Genomic DNA, 23,389 nt, shown 5'->3' on the forward strand with positions numbered 1-23,389 from the left:
TTGAGTTAGACTTGGTGTCAATGGTATTTATAGAATAGTCAGATTATTCAAGAAACAGATCAAGTGTAGCTATGATGTCTTGACTCAAGAGCTCTCTCAGTAAGTGATGCAATTGTATGAAATGCGTTGCCCTTCAAAGTGCTTTGTAGGTTAAGTCATATTCTGACAAACCCAAGATTGTGGAAATGGGATTATTTCAGTGTGACACATACACAATACTCCTGTTCCTAAAAGGATGTCTGATCACTGTGAACTGAAAGGACAATCCTGTAATGTGTATTATTGAGGCATGCATATGTGAACATTTGTGTTGCATTGCTTCCACTGAGCCACAGAGCAAACCACCTGATTTAGAATAGCCTACTACTTACTGCCTGCATTCACTTTTTGACTGTATTCACCAGGGGAGATACACAGCACATTGAGGCTTTTAAGTTTTATTTGTTGGTAATGTTGGGCCAAAGACTTGACGTCAACCTCTTCTCCAAGGCCATGGGAAAGGCAGATTTCTCAATTATTCATGAAATTAAATAGCCGATAGTTATTTTCAAGATCGTCATACACGTACGCACTTCCACACACACACACTCACGTGCACACACACTTTTCCCAACAGTGACATCATTCCTATTCCCATTGTTATAAGTATAAGTATTCAGGAAATTAGTCCAGCAATACGATCTATTCATGATCTGTTTTACTGTAGCCTATTGGAGGTCTTGATAACATAACTGATTTTCACTTCACTTTATATGTAATTAGCCTACTCTTACTGAAGTCAGTCAATTGATCATGAGTTGGATTCGGTTAGATTGAGAGGGGGTGCGAATTTCCATTTTTTTGTCCCGCCAAATTGGCAAATTAGTAGGCGGATATGAGAAGTCACATGGTCTCTCTTTTCCCTTTTTCCCCACACAAACACACCCACTCCAAAGAGAGTACAGTATGCCCACACACAACACGCGGACGTACTTGCATCGTGCACACACAGCTGTTTAGATATTCACTAGCTACAATGCACATACGGATAAATGTTTTACACCATTGCAGTCAGAATGCATCGAAATCTGGAATACATTTAACACTTTTCCGTCTCGATCTTTGAATTCTAATTCTGTCCAGGACTGTGGTTTCTTCTTCGGTTAGATAGCCTACGAGGATACGATCACTGCCAAAAAGGTTTGATGTTTCAAATAGTTACTGCATACTATGTTGTCTGTTTCCTGTGGACTGGTTTTGTGCAAAGTGTTGTAACACTGCGTCTTGATAATACTCATGGAAGGTGAAAGTCACTAGTCGTTGTCGACTATAAATTGGCATGCATTTAACTTTTTGTCTTGATGCGCTCCTCAATGGAGTAGCCGATTTCGAGTTTTCTAAGTATACTCGACTACGTCCATAATATACATAATCTCTATTTCCAGTGAGTTGAGTATCTTCGTTAAACTTTTGATTGATCTCATGCATGCAATGTTCTCTTAGTCTGCTCTTCCATCACATCACATTGTTGGATGTGATTTTAAGCGTTAACTCTATTGAGTGCCTCGGTATGCTGCTTGCCAGTACGAAATAGCAGAGCATGGTATTGTTTTACTCATTTTTGAACAAATGGTTGATTTCATTTACCATTTATTTTGATTAGAAGCCCCCCATCATTTGTTATTCTATGGGTACAATACAGGAAATGCTCTGCTGATGTTTACTGATAACTTAAACTGTTACCTGAAAATAATATACAGTAATCTTTGGCATTTCATTGCAGAAAAGTACATTGAATAGCCCACGTTTGACACTGTAAAACGAGTAAAATATTTGTTGCCACAATTTTTGTCCAGCCTTCATCACATCTAGTTGTGTTGATGAGAACGTGCTGACGACCATGCCATTGATCAGGCATAGTAGAGCAACAAAAAAAGTATGTTGCCCACCACCCCAATGGGTGTTACTTTAACAACCGAGGTGCTAACTGCCCTCCAAAACTAGTTGATTTACATGAGGTGGTAACACAAAGCACCCCTATGATGTTTTATTGACATGCTTTATGGCTGTTGGCATGACAGTAGATGCAGGTGGTTGTCGTTTCCTTCCCTCACAGATAACATTTGACACTGGATTCTCTGTCTGCCTGCAGAGATAGTGGTTAGAGTTTTTTAAATTTAATTTAACCTTTATTTAACTAGGTAAGTCAGTTAAGAACAAATTCTTATTTACAATGTCGGCCTACCCCGGCCAAACCCTAATGACGCTGGGCCAATTGTGCGCCACCCTATGGGACTCCCAATCACGTCTGGTTGTGATACAGCCTGGAATCGAACCAGGGTCTGTAGTGACGCCTCTAGCACTGAGATGCAGTGCCTTAGACTGCTGTGCCACTCGGGAGCCCAAATTGTGTGTGTGTGTGCAACTTGGTGTAAGCCTCCTATTAGATTTCCTCAGCAATAAAATGAACTGATTTAGTATCAATCAAGTTTCCTGTGAAATAAATACATTTTCAACATTTGGCCCCACTTGTTGATTAGCTCTGGTGAGAAACTGAAGTTTTGGTCTATCCCCAACAGATTCCCAGAGCCAGCTGTCCTGCAGTGTGGCAGGTGAGGACCAGAGAGAGGTGAGGCGCGATCCTGAAAATTTGGACAGTATGAGTTTGGTGGAGATCAGACAGGCTGTTGGGTCCATGACCCTGTCCTTATCCAGCACAGACTCCAAGGAGAGGTACTTTGACCGGGTGGATGAGAGCGACCCTGAGTACCTCCGCAGCAGGAACATGTCACCTGAAATACAGCAGGACTTCAACATGATGGAGCAGAAGAAGAGAGTCACTCAGATTCTACAGAGTCCAGTATGTTGCTTGTTCTCTGTCTATGTTAATGTGTGTACACAGTACAGTCACTTTCATTATCTGGTTGCAGACCATCAAATGGCCTGAAAAGTTTTGCTCCTTGAGATCCAGGCCTATGTCGTTGGCTCTTGTAGAGATACTACACCTTTGATGTTTTCATCAAATGTTATTGGTCATATACACATGGTTAGCAGATGTTATTGCAAGTGTAGTAAAATGCTTGTGCTTCTAGTTCCGACAGTGCAGCAATATCTAACATGTAATCTAACAATTCCACAACAACTACTGAATACACACAAATCTAAGTAAAGGAATGGAATAGGAATATATAAATATTTGGATAAGCAATGACAGAGGCAAAGGCAAGATGCAATAGATGGTATAAAATACAATATATACACTACCATTCAAAAGTTTGAGGTCACTTAGAACATCGAAAACTGGCTCTAACCAGAATAGAAAGAGGAGTGGGAGGCCCCGGTGCACAACTGAACAAGAGGACAAGTACATTAGTGTCTAGTTTGAGAAACAGACGCCTCACAAGTCCTCAACTGGCAGCTTCATTAAATAGCACCCGCAAAACACCAGTCTCAATGTCAACAGTGAAGAGGCGACTCCAGGATGCTGGCCTTCTAGGCAGAGTTGGAAGAAAAAAAAGCCATATCTCAGACTGGCCAATAAAAATAAAATATTAAGATGGGCAAAAGAACACAGACACTGGACAGAGGAACTCTGCCTAGAAGGCCAGCATCCTCGAGTCGCCTCTTCACTGTTGACGTTGAGACTGGTGTTTTGCGAGTACTATTTAATGAAGATGCCAGTTTAGGACTTGTGAGGCGTCTGTTTCTCAAACTAGATACACTAATGTACTTGTCCTCTTGCTCAGTTGTGCAACGGGGCCTCTCACTCCTCTTTCTATTCTGGTTAGAGCCAGTTTGCGCTGTTCTGTGAAGGGAGTAGTACACATCGTTGTACGAGATCTTCAGTTTATTGGCAATTTCTTGCATGGAATAGCCTTAATTTCTCAGAACAAGAATCGACTGACGAGTTTCAGAAGAAAGGTCTTTGTTTCTGGACATTTTGAGCCTGTAATCGACCCACAAATGCTGATGCTCCAGATACTCTACTAGTCTAAAGAAAGCCAATTTTATTGCTTCTTTAATCAGAACAACTGTTTTCATCTGTGCTAACATATTGGCAAAAGTGTTTTCTAGTGATCAATTAGCCTTTTAAAATGATAAACTTGGATTAGCTAGCACAACGTGCCATTGGAACACAGGAGTGATGGTTGCTGATAATGGGCCTCTGTACGCCTCTGTAGATATTCCATAAAAATCTGCCGTTTCCAGCTACAATAGTCATTTACAACATTAACAATGTGTACACTGTATTTCTGATCAATTTGATGTTATTTTAATGGACAAAAAATTTGCTTTTCTTTCAAAAACAAGGACATTTCTAAGTAACCCCAAACTTTGGAACGGTAGTGTACATATGAGATGAGTATGAGGTTGTTTTCCTGACACCACACTCTGACTTGCCTCACCTCCTCCTCCCTGTGAGCTGTCTTGTCGTTGTTGGTAATCAAGCCTACTTGTGTCGTCTGCAAACTTGTTGATTGAGTTGGAGGCTTGCATGGCCACGCAGTCATGAGTGAACAGGGAGTACAGGAGGGGGCTGAGCACGCACCCTTGTGGGGCCCCCAGTGTTGAGGATCAGCGAAGTGGAGATGTTGTTTCCTACCTTCACCACCGGGAGGCGGCCCATCAGGAAGTCCAGGACCCAATTGCACAGGGTGGGGTTGAGACCCAGGGCCTCAAGCTTAATGATGAGCTTGGAGGGTACTATGGTGTTGAATGCTGAGCTATAGTCAATGAACAGCATTCTTACATAGGTATTCCTCTTGTCCAGATGGGATAGGGCAGTGTGATGGCGATTGCATCATCTGTGGGCCTATTAGGGCGGTCTAGGGTGATATGATCCTTGACTAGCCTCTCAAAGCACTTCATGATGACAGATGTGAGTGCTATGGGGCGATAGTCATTTAGTTCAGTTACCTTTGTCTTCTTGGGTACAGGAACAATGGTGGCCATATTGAAGCGTGTGGGGACAACAGACTGGGATAGGGAGAGATTGAATATGTCCGTAAACAAACCAGCCTGCTGGTCTGTGCATGCTCTGGGGACGCGGCTAGGGATGCCGTCTGGGCCGGCAGCGAGGGTTAACACGCTTAAATGTCTTTATCATGTTTGCCACAGAGAAGGAGAGCCCACAGTCCTTGGTAACTGGCTGCGTCGGTGGCACTGTATTATCCTCAAAGCGGGCAAAGGTGTTTAGTTTGTCTGGATGCAAGACGTCGGTGTCCGTGGCGTGGCTGGTTTTCCTGTTGTAGTCCGTGATTGTCTGTAGACCCTGCCACATGCGTCTCGTGTCTAAGCCGTTGAATTGCAACTCCACTTTGTCTCTGTACTAGAGGTCGGCCGATTTATGATTTTTCAACGCCGATACTGATTATTGGAGGACCCAAAAAAGCCGAATCCGATTAATCGGACGATTTTTATATTTGTAATAATAACAATTACAACAATACTGAATGAACAATGAACCCTTCTATTTTAACTTAATATAAAACATAATCTATTTAGTCACAAATAAATAATGAAACATGTTCAATTTGGTTTAATGAATGAAAAAAACTGTGTTGGAGAAGAAAGTAAAAGTGCAATATGTGCCACATAAAAAAGCTAACATTTAAGTTCCTTGCTCGAACATGAATATGAAAGCTGATGGTTCAATATTCCCAGTTAAGACGTTTTAGGTTGTAGTCATTATGGGAATTATGACGCGTCGACTATTTCTCTCTATACCATTTGTATTTCATATACCTTTCACTATTGGATGTTTTTATAGGCACTTTAGTATTGCCAGCCTAATCTCGGGAGTTGATAGGCTTGAAGTCATAAACAGCGCTGTGCATCAGGCATTGTTAAGAGCTGCTCGCAAATGCAGTAAAGTGCTGTTTGAATGAATGCTTACGAGCCTGCTGCTGCCTACCACCGCTCAGTTAGACTGCTCTATCAAATATCAAATCATAGACTTAATTATAATAAACACACGGAAATACGAGCCTTTGGTCATTAATATGGTCAAATCCGGAAACTATAATTTCCAAAATAAAATGTTTATTCTTTCAGTGAAATACGGAACCATTACGTATTTTGTCGAACGGGTGGCAACCGTAAGTCTAAATATTACTGTTACATTGCACAACCTTCAATGTTATGTCATAATTATCTAAAATTCTGGCAAATTAATTACGTTTTTTGTTAGGAAGAAACACAGTTCGCAACGAGCCAGGCGGCCCAAACTGTTGCATATACCCTGACTCAGCTTGCACTGAACGAAAGAGAAGTGACACAATTTCCCTAGTTAATATTACCTGCTAACATGCATTTATTTTAACTAAGTATGCAGGTTTAAAAAAATATACTTCTGTGTATTGATTTTAAGAAAGGCATTGATGTTTATGGTTAGGTACATTTGTGCAACGAATGTGCTTTTTTCGCAAATGCGCTTTTGTTAAATTGTCACCTGTTTGGCAAAGTTGAAGTAGGCTGTGATTCGATGATAAATTAACAGGCACCACATTGATTACATGAATGGACAAGCTAGTTAACCTAGTAATATCATCAACCATGTGTAGTTAACTAGTGATGATGTGAAGATTGATTGTTTTTTGTAAGATAAATTTAATGTTAGCTAGCAACTTACCTTGGCTCATTGCAGCCACAAGGTCCTTTTGACGCTGCACTCGTGTAAGAGGTGGTCAGCCTGCCATGCAGTTTCCTCATGGATTGCACTCTAATCGGCCATAATTGACGTCCAAAAAGGCAGATTTGTTATGAAAACTTGAAATCGGCCCTAATTAATCGGCCATGCCGAAGCGTGGATTCCGATTGGTCAGAACAGCAATGGTGGCAAAACATTTAATCAACTGACACCATGTGTTAGTGTTAATATTTGTTGCAATGAAGTGAAATGTGCTACTGTCAGAGGAAACAATATTAAATATTAACCAGTCCAAAAATAAATGTCAGCTTTAATATATATTGCCTGACCAAGTTCACATTTTAGCATTATTAAAGGTCCAATGCAGCCATTTTTATGTAAATTTCAAATAATTTCTGGGTAACAGTTAAGTATCTTACTGTGATTGTTTTCAATTGAAATGGTCAGAAATTATCAAAAAATAGCTTCTTAGCAAAGAGCCATTTTCTCAAGCAAGAATTTTGCTAGGACTGTCAGGGAGTGGTCTGAGTGGGGAGGGGAAGAATGAAAACTAGCTGTTATTGGCAGAGAGGTTTGGGAAACATAATGGGCTTAGAACCTCTAACCCAGGCAATTTGTGGGGAAACAACCTGTGGTTACCTAGGTTACCCCATTGGCTCACAGCAAAAAAAGTTGACATTTTAGTGTTGTCTGCTTGTTTTAGTCAATTTAAAAAACTACATTTTAAGAAAAGTACAACATGTCTAAAGATTACTTTTCAACATTGCCTGCTCTCGATTGTTGTCACTACTTAGAAAAACGTTATATTTTAGGGCTTCCCTCATGCCCCATGATGCTAGCTAGCTAGCCAAGACCAACAACACAAACGGACTATACTAAACAAGTTAAATGTCTTACCTGTGGGGAAATGCTTTCCACACATATAGTTACGTGTAGCCTACATGGACAACGGGTCCCCACATTTCCAACTCTTCCACGCTGAGTAGCCCAGAAGTCACAGGGCTTTTCTCACAGGCTCCATTTCCCTACGTGAGAGCGTTGCGAACCTTAGGTCTGGATTTTTTAGCTGGTTACATGTACATTGAACAACACAGCAGCACTTCGACATGTTTTGTTTTCTCTGTATAACAAAAAAATCTACGGCGAAGTTGTCTCTTTTACAATGGGGGTCAATAGTATTTTGGGGGGGGGGTTTCCCCAATTTGTGGGTGTGGTCGATGGGGAATTGCTTATTATCATGTGATGATGGCTGCCTGGTATTGTGATGCAATAATTTCCATGGTAATGTAGAATGTTCATTCTAACTGATGTGCCTCATGTAATGGAATGTATTTTTTGTAATGTCAGTTGAGTTGATTCAACAAATCACAGCACAGATTTATGGGTACACTTCCTGCTTTTACTTCCTGCTTTGCTCCTATGGGTACACTCGCAATGGCCACAAGTCCACCCATTATGCCATCAATGACTTGAATGGGAACGCCCGTCTATTCAATCTATTTCTATGTTTGGAACTTTTTCTTATTGGTCTACTAATTTACCACCTGGTGATGTCACCAGGAAGGCCAAAACGCCATCCCACCAAAACAGGCTGAAATTTCAGGTGTTTTTTTCAAACAGCTCTTACACCAAAAGGGCATTATCATCCTTTTTACAATTTTATGGTATTATTTCAACATCACAGTGTGGAAATATATATATATATATATAACACAAGACAATCACGTTTTTGACTGCACTGGGCCTTTAATTAAATCAAATGGAGAGATATAACAACATATAGGCATGAACAGAAGAAGTATTGGCATCCACTCTATGTATTCCTATTTGACTCAAACCCTTGAGTATAAGGAGAAAATGTTGCCTACGTGCACTGATGATAAATGCATCATATATGCCATTGTGAATCAGAGGGGCAGATAATCAAGCAATAAAATGTGGTTAGAGAGGCTGCTAGGAGGTGCAACAAACACATGCCTGTAAAAAATGAGATGAGCCCACGCTCATCTGTGATTGCATAACAGACCCCAACAAGTGGAACTCAGCTCATCACCATGGGAACCGCTCTGAGATGGTGTGGAATGCTGGCGTTCCACCAAAGAGGCTTGCAGAATAATCGTCTTTTTTTTGGGAAGGATACCCAAGATTCACAACAATACTGTGAGCATAAATTAATAGGCTGACTTAATGGGAGGGCTACCTCCCAGTCACCTCTATTCACATGGACATAAAGAGGGGTTTAGAAACCTCTAATGTGATTTGTGTAAACTTGTAATAAAGAGGGCCTCGTTAGGCCTGAAAGTACACTGTGCACCCTGTCCTAATGCGGACGGCTGAATAGACATGGAATTGGAACAGGGTCAAGGTGAAAAGTATTGCGTAAATACACAGACCATACCAGCAGTTTTAATAATATTTTTCTATATATAATTTAGCCTAACAGGGTGGAAATGTATGAGTGGGACATACAGACTAACAACATGAAACATGGACAAACAGATAAAACTGAGTGTTGATGTTTATTTAGCTTTGCACCATAGTTTCCCACCAAATAAATGATGACACTTCTTGAATGTGGGGTCATTGTAGGAAGAGGTTGTTTTCTTAAATGGAGAAGTACAACAAACTAACAGGGTGGAAAGTGGTATCAGGGACACAGAAAATCTTAAATAAAATTATAATAATAAATACAATAATCATGAAGAAAAAAAAAATTGATGAAAGAGACTAACTAGGACTATAAAATAATGAAGAAAGATTTGATTTATTTCATGCCTAATATTTCTTGTGGAAGTTGATAAATAACACCTGTGGACAGCAAACAAAAAGTGTTTAAAATGCATAAAATTCCCTTTCAGGATCCATATTTTGGTGTTTTTAAGGTAAAGGACACCTGACCTTATAATTAAATCCACATTTTACACTAAATAAGAAATTATATTTCCTAGGGACAGAAAAGGCACCGCAGAGTAGGAATGACCCAGCTTTCCTCATTTTCTTTGTGACCTGTGACCACTATCCTGGAGTGGTAAGCATTGATAGATGTAAGCCAGTGGTCATTGGAACTATTTTCACTGAGTCATGGATTCCAAGGTGTGTAATTTTAATATGTCGTTGTTTGGTTTCCAGGTGTTTAAGGATGAACTGGAAGGACTGATCCAGGATCAGATGACAAAGGGCAATAATCCAACAGGGCTGCTGGCTCTGAGGCAGATCGCTGATCTGATCATGGCCAGTTCTATGGGAGGGCCAGGCTCCTTCACATCTCCTCTCAGTAAGTAGCTGTGTGCGTGTAGGTCTGCGCATTCTGCATAGTCTTTCAGTGATGCATCCTGATTCTCTGCGTTGTCAACGTTTTGGGACATGGAATTCACAAAAACGTGTGACATTGAGAGCCCTTTATGCAGCAAAATTCTGCTCAATTACTTGTTGACCACATTCCGAATGTTTCTAAGTGAACCAAATGTTCCCGGCTTTATAATGAATTACAGCTGTCTGGAGCGTAAATTATGTTGCCCTCCGTCTTTCAATGGGGGTCACTATGAACCCTAGGGCTAAAAAGTTCCATTTTAAAAACACTAGGAATGCTTACTGTGACTGTTAGGAAATGTAAAACGAACTGTCGTCTCCTATGGCTTTGAGGTAATGGAGGCAGAACTGTCTCTTTATAAATCAACAGTCCCTCCTAAAGTACTTGTAAAAGAATAGGGTTCCGGTTTGTCCAATGCCCTTATACAGTAGGAAAAATATACTACTCACAGCTCTTATGAGAAGTACTGAGAACAGCCGCTTTTATGATCCAAAAGTTAAGCATGGGATGCTGAGATGTAGTGAGTTTATGAGGAAGACATTTTTTTTATAGCAATCATTTGAACTAAATGTTGTAAGAGAGAGGCACGACCATTTAAGAGCTGCTCAAGTTAAACAAGTAAGCATAGATGGTGCTTGTAAGCTCAAACCAAAGAGAAAGCAAATGACATTGACCGTGTCATAATGCAACTTCAACATGAAGAATGTTCTTGTTTCATGAACATTCATAAATGTTATATCTCTGAAGTATGAATGGTTAACACACCAGCTTGTTTAGACACACAAAGAAAGCTGTAATTTGTGGTGGTTGTCACGAAGGCTGTGGGATGTTAGTCACTGTGCTCTTGTCACATCAGTTCACTATGAATGCATGTGTTTTCTCCAGGCCTAGGGATGGTCACCCCGGTCAATGACCTCTATGGGGTAGAGTCTGCATCCTTTACTAAAGGGGAGAAACAGTGTCGCTGTAAGCTAGCCAGTGTCTACAGACTGGTGGACCTCTTCAGCTGGGCCCATTTCACCAGCTCATACATTACTGTGAGTATTACCCTCGTAAAAAAACGTATTAGACCTCTCTACTTACATGTAACACGAACTTACTGTAGCATTATAAGCACATTAGGAATTGTGATTACTGTAGGCATGTCAAAACGACACAGAGTCCTCAGTCACCCAATACACATTTTATTTGAGCAATTGTCAAGCATTGTTGAAATACAAATAAATAGTCTAGACATTTTTATCTTGAGAATAGTCTACATCCAGTTTACTGTATGTAACCGGTGCAATGTTGTTCTTGGCAATGCCTTTTGACATTTTGCTTTTTGACCTTTTCCTTGTACAGGTCCGGGTTAGCAAAGAACAAGACCATGTTCTTATCATCCCACAAGGGCTCTCTTTCACTGAAGTGACGGCTGGCAATCTGGTAGGTATAATGGTGCATGCTTTTTCATATTCCAGATTTATTAGAACTACCATAGAAAATAACAGTTTGTGCTTTTCTCCAGTGGGTGAACAACACTATCATTACCAACAGTATCCAGAAAACCCCATTGAGATGTGAATCATGCAGAATATGTGTTCAGACTATTGACATGGCCACATAATCAATAACCAGCCACCCAGACAGCCTCTGGGTGTGCTGAGACACGCCTCACTCTACTTCACCAAGGGGTCAAGGAGAAATTACAGTTTTGTTGAATGGATGTTTTTCAGCTTGTTGTCAGCATGTAGTTGCCAATAGTTACAGTATTGATGGAGCGCTAAGTCCCAATAGAATGATAACTAGATCACTTGTAATCCTCTTGCAATATCATAATAACAACTGAATATAGTTGAATTCAAATATGAAAAAACAAGAGTGGAATAATGAATCTATTTTAATAGTGCAGCAATATGGTAGCACCGTTTAAAATGTTTTTATTTAACTAGGCAAGTCAGTTAAGAACATTCTTATATACAATGACGGCCTACAGTGAGTTGGAATAATTCCCAATACAGTTGTGCGGCTTTGCATCTGACTCAGTATCTGGCTGCCATGGTAGCCCTACTGATATTGTGTCCTGGTCTGTTTCCAGGTGAAAGTGAACATGATTGGGGATGTTGTCGACCAGGGACCAACCTATTTGGAGGTGGACCACTTTGGCTTCAGCCCTCACTCTGCTATCTATTCCATGCGCCCTGACATCAGGTGTATCATACACATCCACACCTCTGCCACCGCTGCAGTGAGTACACTCTCAACTAAAACTCAGTGAGTGGCCATGTCACCTGGCCATGATACTCAATGACTGAGTTAACCAATAAGGCCCGGGGGGGTGTGGTATATGGCCAATATACCAGGTCTAAGGGCTGTTCCTTGCACGACGCAACGCGGAGTGCCTGGACACAGCCTGTAGCCGTGATATATTGGCCATATATCACAACCCCCAAGGTGCCTTATTGCTTTATAAACTGGTTGCCAACGTAATTAGAGCAGTAAAAATAAATGTTTTGTCATACCCGTGTTATACGGTCTGATATACCACGGCTGTCAGCCAATCAGTATTCAGGGCTCGAACCACTCAGTTTATAATTAAGAGAAACCTCTTGGTTTCATTATTGTTTGTACTGTAAGTACACCTAATGTACTAGTACTGTTGCCTTTTGAGGTCGTTTCTTATAGTTCATGCAATGTCTGATGTTTTACCAGCCAGAAATAAAATAAAAGGTGCCTTTAGGTAGTTGTTGTTGACACAGCATAGTCACGGTTGCTTTTATCTTGAATTCACAGGTGTCCTCAATGAAATGTGGCGTCTTGCCAATTTCCCAAGAGGCTCTGGTTCTGGGCGATGTTGCATACTTCAGTTACCAAGGCTTTTTGGATGATCAAGACGAGAAGGTGGAGTTCCAGAAAGCCCTAGGGCCCACTGCCAAGGTAACTATTGGTTTCCTTAACAACACCAACAGGTATTGTAGTGTGTGCCATACATAGAAACAGAACACACAGAATTCCATCACCATGGAGATTAGACTGCCTGCCATTTAATCAAACTGTTTTGTTACTGTAGTAATTGGTGTTTTTACACAGGTATAAGAGCATTCTATATGTAATGTGTTATTGGAAGTTGTTTTCACTTTGTCTTCATGTATTTGTATTCACTTATCATTTCACCTTTTGAACTTGTTGTTGTCCCGCTCTTCATCTTTTTGCAGGTGCTTGTTCTGAGGAATCATGGCCTGGTTGCTCTGGGGGAAACTATAGAGGAGGCTTTCCACTACATTTACCACTTACAGCAGGCTTGTGAAATCCAGGTAACACTTTAATTAATCAGCCACACTTGTTCTACCACATCATTGTATAGGTCATGAAATAGTTAGTTCACTGCTATTTCTGTGTTCTTATCGTGTAAATTCGATGAGGGTGTGTTGCGATCCAATATACAGAATATATGTGTTATTTTGCTTCACTTAACCTGTGTGGTCTAAACACATCAGTATGTATTAAATGAATAACTACTTGTACACTACATGACCAAAAGTATGTGGACACATGCTTGTCGAACATCTCATTCCAAAATCATGGGCATTAATATGGAGTTGGTCCCCCCTTTGCTGTTATAACAGCCTCTACTCTTCTGGGAAGGCTTTCCACTAGATTTTGGAACATTGCTGCAGGGACTTGCTTCCATTCAGCCACAGGAGAATTAGTGAGGTTGGGCACTGATGTTGGGTGATTAGGCCTGGCTCGCAGTCGGCCTTCCAATTCATCCCGAAGGTGTTCGATGGGGTTGAGGTCAGGGCTCTGTGCCGGCCAGTCAAGTTCTTCCACACAGATCTCAACAAACCATTTCTGTATGGACCTCACTTTGTGCACGGGGGCATTGCCATGCTGAAACAGGAAAGGGCCTTTCCTAAACTGTTGCCATGAAGTTGGAAGCACAGAATCATCTAGAATGTCATTGTATGCTCTAGCATTAAGATTTCCCTTCACTGGAACTAAGGGGCCTAGCCTGAACCTTGAAAAACGTTTCGAATTTAGTGTTTCGGTAGTGAGTGTTGCAACCTAGGATGGACGATTTTTACGTGCTGCGTGCTTCAGTACTCAGTGGTCCCATTCTGCCAGTTTGTGTGGCCTACCACTTTGCGGCTGAGCTGTTGTTGCTCCTAGACGTTTCCACTTCACAATAACAGGACATACAGTTGACCAGGGCAGAAATTTGACAAACTGACTTGAAAAGGTGGCATCCTATGATAGTGCCATGTTGAAAGTCACTGAGCTCTTCAGTAAGGCCATTCTACTGCCAATGTTTGTCTATGGAGATTGCGTGGCTGTGTGCTCGATTTTATACACCTGTCCGCAACAGGTGTGGCTGAAATAGCTTATTCCACTCATTTAAAGGGGTGTCCACATACTTTGTATATATAGTGTATATTAGGTATGTACCAATATCCAATATTTTCCTTGCCAATAAACCCGATACCGATAACCGATATTAAACATTTTAAGCATTCTAGTTAAGTTAAATAGTTTAAACACACACACACTGACCAAAAAGTTATTTTGTTGGCGTTTACGTATGTCCCCATTACCAGTAAAACATAATCAAAACCTATTTCTTTCACCTACTTGCTGTGCTGTTTTGCTGTTCATTTGTTTAGTCGTTTCATTCTCAACCAGGATTTCATCATACATGTCAAGCAGAGAAGTTTCAGCTCTGTCTGTCCGTGGCCTCTCTTCCTCAGTGTGCACTGTCACTGTGTCCGTTTCCATCTTGTCCAGCTGTGTCTGTAACATTTCACGTAAACCCTGTTTCTTGTCTGCATCGAAGTAGCGGTCCTTGTACCTAGCATTGAGCATAGTGGTGACACAGTAAAGAGGCTCAGAGAGAATGCCACCGAATCGCTTGTTCACAGCCTCTAGTAGAGTACTTTTGCAAGTTTAACCCCACTGTCTGTCGGAAGTTTTGTTGAGCAGGCGTTTCAATGCCGTGACACAGGGTATTACGTCTGCTGCAGACGCAGTTGAAGAGCTTATTTCTCGAGTCAGTTGTTCGAATGGTGCTAGGAGTGTGTTCATGTTTCAAACATGTTCTCAAATGCCATTGAAATGGCAGCAGCGGTATGAGAACCAGCACATTCTTGAGCATGCAATACGACTTTCCTCAGTACGAAATCCTTGTCGACCCACAGTGCTGTCAGACTCAGCATGCTCATGGGGCTGACATCGCTGGTCCAAATGTCAGTCGTGAAGCTAATAGCAGTGACGCCCATGGCAAGTAGCTCATGGATGTGTGTTTCAACAATATTGTGTAACTCCATTAGGGCTACATCTGAAAAATAGCGCCTACTTGGTAGTGTGTACCGGGGCTCGAGGTGCTTGACCAGTCGGCGAAAGCCAACATCATCCACGACAGAGAACGGTTGATTGTCAAGGGCAATGAATCCCATTATCTTGGCATTAATGGATTTCGCCTTTGAGTTGTCTCACTGAAATGTTCTTACTCTTTCAAATGACTGCTCGACTTGAACTTGTTTAGTTGTTGGAAGTGTAGCTTAGTTTTTTTGTGCTTTTGTTCTAAGTAGTCACTGAACTTCAAAAATAGATCCACACAGCAGACATTATGGGCTAGGTTAGAAATGCTGTGTAGCGCTGCATTTTTCGTGGCGTCATTACGTCATCTACCTACATTAATATAGGTATGCACGTCAGCTTTAACATCGGTTTTGCACATCGCTGTTAAACTAGACATCAGGCCAATGCCGGTGTTGGAATTTTTAGCTGATGTCGGCCGATACCGATATGCTTACTGATATATCGTGCATCCCTAGTGTATATACTGTATAAATCACTGGGTTATACTTGTAGAATGGTTTCACTCGTGTAAAGAAAAATGGTCCCTGGTTTTGTAAAGGAATCAAACTTGGTGTTGGTCGTTTTCCCAATTGAATGGTTTTACATTCTCTGCATGAGAGAAAAAATTGTGATAAGTCAGACATCTGTTAAAACAAAGCTAAATCAAGGACTCTATGTGTCTTTGAAACCACTGTTCTCAAAGAGCACCAGGTGGAGTTTAGTGTTCTACGACTTGGTTGAGTCTCATTGTAGCTCATAGCTCTATGTGGAGCAGACAGATAGTATTCTCCTATCATCATATGTCTGGGATAGTGTTTCCATTGAGCAGGTCATTCCACATGTGGTCAGTTTTGGATTCCTGTGCTTTACTAGACTCTACTGTCGCCTTGTGACACACATTTTTACCTCATATTTTCACTATAATAGCTACAGATGTCGGATCTTAATTTGATTACCCTTTTGCAGGAGAACTTTCTTCCAATGCAGGAATTGTAAAACGTGTAGTGTATTTGAGGCTTAAAAGGGCTTCTGAAGTTTGTAATTTGCACCTTGAAATTTGAATAGATTTTTTTCCCTTACAAAAAATGTATCAACTCCTACAAAGATGTCCATTAATTATTATCCACATAATAATTCACATTTCCTGTTGCTGCAGGATCATTTTTCTTGCTGTAGCAAACTGGTTCAAATTAAGATCCTACGTCTGTAGTTTTAGACTTTACTCATTATTCACCAGACCTGGTCTTTTCACATGGTCAAGACAAACTCCTGGTCTTAACTATGATATGTGTTTTTGATGTGGTCTTTCAGGTCAGTGCTCTGCAGTGCTCTGCAGGAGTGGAGGACCTGGTGCTCCTGGACAGGGAGAGGCTCAAGCCCCTGACCCACGGAGTGGCTGCTGCTGGGTTCACCGTGGACAGCGAGATCAAGTGGAAAGTGGGCGAGGCAGAGTTCGAGTCACTCATGAGGATGCTGGACAACCTGGTAAGTGACCTCACTATTTTATCTGACTTTTCCCACAATGCTTAGCATTTCCTCTACCATGCACATCCTGAGGATGTGTGGGAATACATTGACATCATAATCCCAACCAGATCTCCCATGAATCAAACATGGGAGATCATGAATGCCAGCTGTAGCTCCTTGAACTAATGCACGATTATTGTCCCATATAACCTATTAAAGAGTGCCACACCGTTGGGGGTTTATCAAAGACGAACGTCCAATCTTAGCCTGCGGCTAGCAGACTGTTTGCTAATGCTGGGTCTGTTTAGCATCCCCTGTAGATAACTGTGATGTTCAGAGGGCTTCTCCCCTTTAAACACTACTATTTCAACATCACTACTAATGATAAGGGACAGACACAATCTCTGGGCACAGCACACCCTACTCTGAGAAATCCTCTATTGAAACTACTAATGACATGCTACTTCCTGGGTAGGCTACAGCTGTGTTAGCTTGTACAGACCTGTGTCATCATAGCCCGCCTCCCCCATCATGGATTCCAGATGGCAGGCCATGCTGTGTGGAGTAAAGAGCACAGACCACACAATCCTTCAGAGTCGATTGACTGGAAAACTCAACACACTCCCTGGGTTCCGCTCAACATGGTTGAGTTTGGGGTTTGCGGTCCCCCACCCCCCTTTTCTTTGATGTGTTCCACACAACATTTCCCCTGCCAACTGCACTGTGTGGCCAGACTTTATCTATTCCCTTTGAAATCAGGCACTTCTGAAAGCATTGTTTATATGTACTGTACAAAGTGTTCCAACAATGTAAAGAATGTCTTCACTGGAGAGGCTGAACATTGGGTGTTCTAGGAACTGCTTAAACCACTGGCTTAAGTCATTTTTATGGAGTGTAATGTTTCTGGAAATAATCTTACAAACTTTGTGGTGGAAAACTGCAGGACCAATGTCCGAAAACTTGTCTTTGGGAGATTGATTTTATATGCTGCCACGGTGCAAATCACATAACAGAGAACACCTCGTGGTACTGAGCGTAATTATGTTGCACAAACCTTTTCCTTGAAAATCACATTTCCTAATTAACATTCATGTATAAAGGCTTTACAGTTGATGGATAACAGAGTTTTCATGGAGTCCATTTTGACAGGTGGACTGAAACAATGTCTCTGTGTTGCTAGGGTTACCGGACAGGCTACGCGTACCACCACCCCATAGTGAGGGAAAAGATTCGGACCAAAAACGACGTGGAGATTCCTGCCACAGTCTACACTGTCCCGTTGGTGGACAGTGATCTGGGTCAGAGGAAACCGTTTAACGTCCTGGTGCAGAAACAGAAGAGGGAGAGGACCCGCTGGCTCAACTCTCCCAACAGCTACCTGAAGGTCAATGTGCCTGAACGTTCACCCAGTGGAGAGTGCAGCCCCAGGACCAAGACCATGGTGAGCTGCTATAAACCATTGTTCTTCAATCTACCTTGTGTAACGGTAGACATGCAGTAATATCTCTATTGCTTCAACATGACAATCTGTGTTCCTATGGCAGAGCTCAAATATTTGCTCAAATATAAGGCTTTTTTGTAGGTTGCCAGAGCAGTTTTAAATGTGTGGGTTAGCCTGCCCTCTTGTGGAATCTTGTGTATGTATGAAACACCAACATCTTTCTACACAAAATCTTCTTAGCTTACCCAATGCATCAAATGTGTTAATGAGCTCCAGTCTGAAATGTCTTTATTAAACCAATATCTTTCCTTTTAGTGGATGAAATCTGAAGAGACCAGCAATGGCACTGGCACCCCCATAAAGATCGAGGACCCCAACCAGTTTGTTCCCCTTAACACAAACCCCACTGATGTTCTGGAGAAGAGGAACCTGGTGAGCTAGAACATTGTGTTTTCTAATCATGTTCCTGATTGAAAGTTCAGACATATTGGGCTGGGATAAATATTGAGTTCAACAGCCTGACCATAGGAGGTACTATTGAACTCTCTTCCCAAGAAAATTAGTATTGATCGCAGTGACCTATAGGGTGCAACCTGTCTCCCTCTGGCATGACAGCTGGGTGGACCAGAGGATCAATAAGTCATAAAACCTTTCTGTTAATTTTTATGGAGTCAAAATGTGGTGTCACTGAATCATTTCAGAACAAAAACAGACAAAAAAATAGACACCCGTTAGTCTAGGGACTCATTTGGGTGTAGTAGATAGTTCTAATTACCCAGAGAGTTATGCCAATGTCTTGAAAACAGAACTTACAATTATTTGTAATGGAAATTTGTTTTTTTAGATAAGGCAACAGAACACTGGTGATCACATGACTTCAGGACCAAAGTCCCATCTTCTAGCTGGCATCGTTGTGGACACCATACCAGGACCTGTAAGTACTTGGATCAACTTCACACCACACAACCCTAACATGATATATGTCGTTCCACGAAATGTTTGCCTTTTGCGTCCCTTTGATATTTTAAGTAGAAATTGTGCACCAATAAAATAAATAAAAAAGCCTGTTATATTAAATGAAGTGCCCTCTAATATAGACCACATGGAGAATTCAATAAATCAGATGTATATTATGACTAAGGGACTTGCTAAAGTGCCAAAATTAAGCATTTTGACATGTCCATTTTGACATGTCCGTCAACCCTGTGTCACCTCTAGGAAGATTTTAACCCCATCATTTCGCCAAGTTTTCACCATCATTCTAAAGCCCAAGTTATTTTGTTGCTTTGACAGTCATTTCTGAAGATGATTATTTATTTCATGTGATTCGTGATTAATTTACGTCTGTCCCTTATTATAAAGTCAACCCAGTTACCTGAACTCAATTCTCGTTTTATAATGGTGAAACTATTCCTTTTTAAAATATTTTTTTCAAAAGGAACATTGAACATCTAATAGTCATATCATAGTGTAAAAGTAGATGAGCTGGTTCTACTATTTTTGGCCATTTTGTGGTGGAAAACTGAGTGTGTCGAGCACACCACGTCAACCCTGTTATCCATAGGCTAGAAATGTTTTTTTGTTTTGTTGTGAAGCTTGCATTCAATTGCCCATCCCTGTTGCACACAACACGCTTCCATTCCAACTTGTTTTTTTATAAAGTTGAAAATGTGCTCTTTATGACAGAATGTTACTGCACTGTTGGAGCTAGAAACACAAGCATTTCGCTACACCCGCAAAAACATCTGCTAAACATGTGTACATGACAAATAACATTTGATTTGTCACAAGAGGTTTTATGGCTGATTTAAGATTAAATCGTCAACCCTGTATATATAGCACTTACTATAGTCCATTTTTTTTATTTAACCTGTTGATGGGAAAACTTGTTTTTTATCAAGTTGAACATGTGATCTTTATGACAGAATGTTAAAATTAGGTGAAATCAAAAAAAAAATGTTTTGCAAGTTGCACTTCTCAAAAGGCACCTAATTGGTGGACCGGCCCATATGGTAGTGAGTTTCATAGTTGTCATGATCAGAAGACTAATGTGGGTCTTCGTTGGTCCATCCTTATATTATGTGTTCAGTGAAGTAGTTGGGTTGGAGATCACGGGTATGTATTGGCCTTACCAATGGCTTTAGGTTTAACTGCATGTATGTCTAGCAGTTAAAAGTTTAATCCCATTTTTATATACCTCTCTCCCCTCAGGCCTTTATCATTGAGGATGAGGAGCAGACACGCTCTCTTCCTCCCAACCCCTTCAGTGAGCTGACAGAGAAAATGCTAGAAGAGTATAAGAGTGTTTTGGAGCAAAGGCAGCTGGGTCAGGATGGTATGATTCTCCCCTATCTCATTACAAATATCAACTCTGTCATGATGAAGATCATTTTATTGCCACCTCTGTTATCTACAGTAGTGATGACTAGGGCCCAAAGTTTTACCTGGCCAGGTCACATGGTCAGGATAAAACTCCAGGCCCTATTGATAACCCTTGAACTTTGAACTTGCAGATGCTGATGATGTCACAGATGCAGATGAGATGACAACTTTTGACGAGTCCACCATCTCACTGTCCCTGTCTCCACTCATGTCTCCAGCCAAAGGTATAGGCTATTTCATTCGAAAGTAACAAGACCATTGTGTGAAAGAAAGTTTCAATGAGATGCTTAATTCCTAAATCGGGTCATTCCTTCTCTTAAACATTGAATTGGTTCTAATCCATATCGTTTTGGAAAGGGTGCACTACAGACAAAATTGTCATCTTCATACTTCCTGTAAAGGAGTATTCTTTGTTTTAAGTGTATAAGTGCTTCGTTCACCAACCCTTCCTCACTGCCTTGGTTTCTTCCTGTTAACAGAGATCATACCCAATGGGAAAGACTATATGGAAGAACTGGAGGAGAAACTGAACATCAAGGTATCCAAGATCAGCATCAGCACCACCGAAACGGTTGAAATCTCCATAACAGAGAAATCAGGGGGAGACAAGACCCCTGAGAGCCAAACCAAGTCCCCAAAGAAGAAGAAAAAGTTTCGCACTCCTTCCTTCCTAAAAATGAATAAAAAGAAGGAGAAGGCTGAGGCCTAGAGGGAGAGAACCTGAAGAAAGCCAGGTCAGCTTGTTTGGTATGGGATCATAGGATGAGGTGCGTTCCTTAGAGAGGGAATGTATGAGTCACTAAGATCTTAATAGATCTCCAGCTTTTGGGAGGGAGCAACTGTGACAATAAGTCTGTTATTACAATCTTCTTATTACTCAATTACTTCCTCTGAGGACTCCACACATGAATAGCAGGCATGGTGATGAACATGTAGTGTATCAGCTTTATTGTTCTCAGTATGTACAATAGCCAATTTGCCATAGTGTAATCAAAACACATGATAGTATATAGCTACAGAAACTCATTCTTTAAAATAGAAAACTCACTGAAATACCACATTTAGCCTGCTATGTATTTGTGGTCAGATCCTTTTTCCAGTCGGCTCATCCTTGAATGTACAGTAGCCCATAGTTGAAGGTAAGACATGTAAATGTCATGAGGCAGTGTCAAGTGAGTGTTGTATCCTGGTGCCTGGATGTATTGAATGTATAAGAAGTGTGGTTGGTTTGTATCTGGACCTAGACATAATAATGCTGTTTTAGTAGATTTTTAGGATAAGTAAGTAGGATAAAGTATGGGTTGTAGTTGTGTTTATGATTATTCGGTTAACATTTTGATATACACTACAGTACATATTTCTGTTCTTAATAATCCATTTGTTATACATAATACTTTTAACAATGCAAGACAGAGAAGGCAGTTTTAGCTAGGCAGAAACTTTTCAACTTTTATTTATGCCAGTGATATTATTTTAGTGGTTGCTGCTTATTTGTTATTGTGACTAAATGGACTGAAAGTATGATGATTAATACAATCTTCATGAGCTCTATATTGCTGAATACGTTTTACCACATTCACCGATATGTAGGCATGGATATCATATGACTGAAAGTGAAATGACAAATGTAATGATATGAGATAGCTAGGCCTATATAAGGCTATGGAAATGTTATATGAATGTGCTGTGTGTGTGAAAGATTTGTTGAGACAGTATTTTGATAGATCATTTGAAAGTTGATTAGGCCATACAAATGTAATAAAATGTTAAACGGATGCCCCTCTTAACATATATATTTTTTGGGGGAGAAATCTGACATTGAAGGGAGAAATGCAAGATTATAGCAAAAAACTATGTTGTGAAGCTTCAAGTAGAGATATACAACTTCCTCTCTGATTATGGCTGAATTGTATCTCTTTTTGCCTCCCCAAGAGGCTAAAATCTCTTGATTAGGTCACCAGGTGTTAAACTAAGGTCACTATAGTATTTTAACAAGAGGGAGTCTACTTTTCACAAACATTTAATTAAATGTGTGTGGCCTTAATAGCAATATGTTATTTAAAAAAAATAAAAAAGCTGTTCTCTGAGTTAAACCTAAAGACAAAGTAAAACATCCAGAGATGGTATAAATCGAGGATTGGATTTATCCCAGTAAGCAATGTGAATGATTTGCTTCGATCCAAAAGGAGAAACATGGTTTTCCTTTGTAAATACTGTGTTTTGTGAAGCTGTTTTAAATGTAATACTGAAATGAAGGTTGATCAATTTGCAACGGTCTGACATTTTACTTAGTATGTTTTGATGCTTGTCAGTTTATCTTCTGTTGAAGTATTACAAGTTTAGATGCATAAACCCAGTATATCGTGTTCACATTCCCAGTTTGTAACCTGCATTACTAATGCTTATATTGTCCTTGTTCTTTTGTATGGACTGAGCTTTTGTAATATAACTTGTGCTCTGTATAGCAGCTTCATAGAATTTCATTACTTTCCTTAGGAAATGACATTTCACAACATATAATAAAAACAGTGTGCGTTTACGTGATTGTTTTATTTTACCATGGTCCATTGTTGATTGAAACATACAGTATTGCTTGCATTTTTTAAATATATTTTTGCATTTTTATGTCATTAAATCATGCAACAAACATTGACATACTGTCACGACCGTGTGTAGAGACGGACCAAGGCGCAGCGGAGGTTGAGTTCCACATCTTTATTTCTAAGTGAAACTTAAGCAAAGCAAAACAATAAAGAAACAACGAAACGTGTCTAAGTGGTGCACATGCACAAAACACAAAATAATATCCCACAAACAGGTGGGAAAA

The 23,389-nt window shown here is 40.5% G+C and overlaps 1 protein-coding gene across 1 annotated transcript; it reads left to right on the plus strand.

Moving 5' to 3' along the window:
* The first annotated feature begins 948 nt into the window (after positions 1 to 948).
* Positions 949 to 22,620, plus strand: LOC120017661 (gamma-adducin-like). Its single transcript, XM_038960575.1, has 15 exons — positions 949 to 1,179; positions 2,559 to 2,839; positions 9,758 to 9,902; positions 10,824 to 10,975; positions 11,283 to 11,363; positions 12,016 to 12,165; positions 12,711 to 12,854; positions 13,133 to 13,231; positions 16,584 to 16,757; positions 17,920 to 18,180; positions 18,496 to 18,612; positions 19,025 to 19,114; positions 20,392 to 20,515; positions 20,694 to 20,786; positions 21,042 to 22,620. The coding sequence occupies exons 2-15, from the start codon at positions 2,639 to 2,641 to the stop codon at positions 21,269 to 21,271; spliced, it is 2,061 nt and encodes a 686-aa protein (XP_038816503.1). The 5' UTR covers positions 949 to 1,179; positions 2,559 to 2,638; the 3' UTR covers positions 21,272 to 22,620.
* Positions 22,621 to 23,389: the final 769 nt, after the last annotated feature.

Source organism: Salvelinus namaycush, chromosome 22 (assembly GCF_016432855.1).
Source record: "Salvelinus namaycush isolate Seneca chromosome 22, SaNama_1.0, whole genome shotgun sequence".
Classification (NCBI taxonomy): domain Eukaryota; kingdom Metazoa; phylum Chordata; class Actinopteri; order Salmoniformes; family Salmonidae; genus Salvelinus; species Salvelinus namaycush.

What these genes read in the sequence shown, in the direction of transcription:
- LOC120017661 (XM_038960575.1), top strand. Translation starts at nt 2,639, where the DNA reads ATGAGTTTGGTGGAGATCAGACAGGCTGTTGGGTCCATGACCCTGTCC. An exon ending in ACACCTCTGCCACCGCTGCA is followed by an intron (nt 12,166 to 12,710) that starts GTGAGTACACTC and finishes TTGAATTCACAG; the next exon opens with GTGTCCTCAATGAAATGTGG. An exon ending in CCCTAGGGCCCACTGCCAAG is followed by an intron (nt 12,855 to 13,132) that starts GTAACTATTGGT and finishes ATCTTTTTGCAG; the next exon opens with GTGCTTGTTCTGAGGAATCA.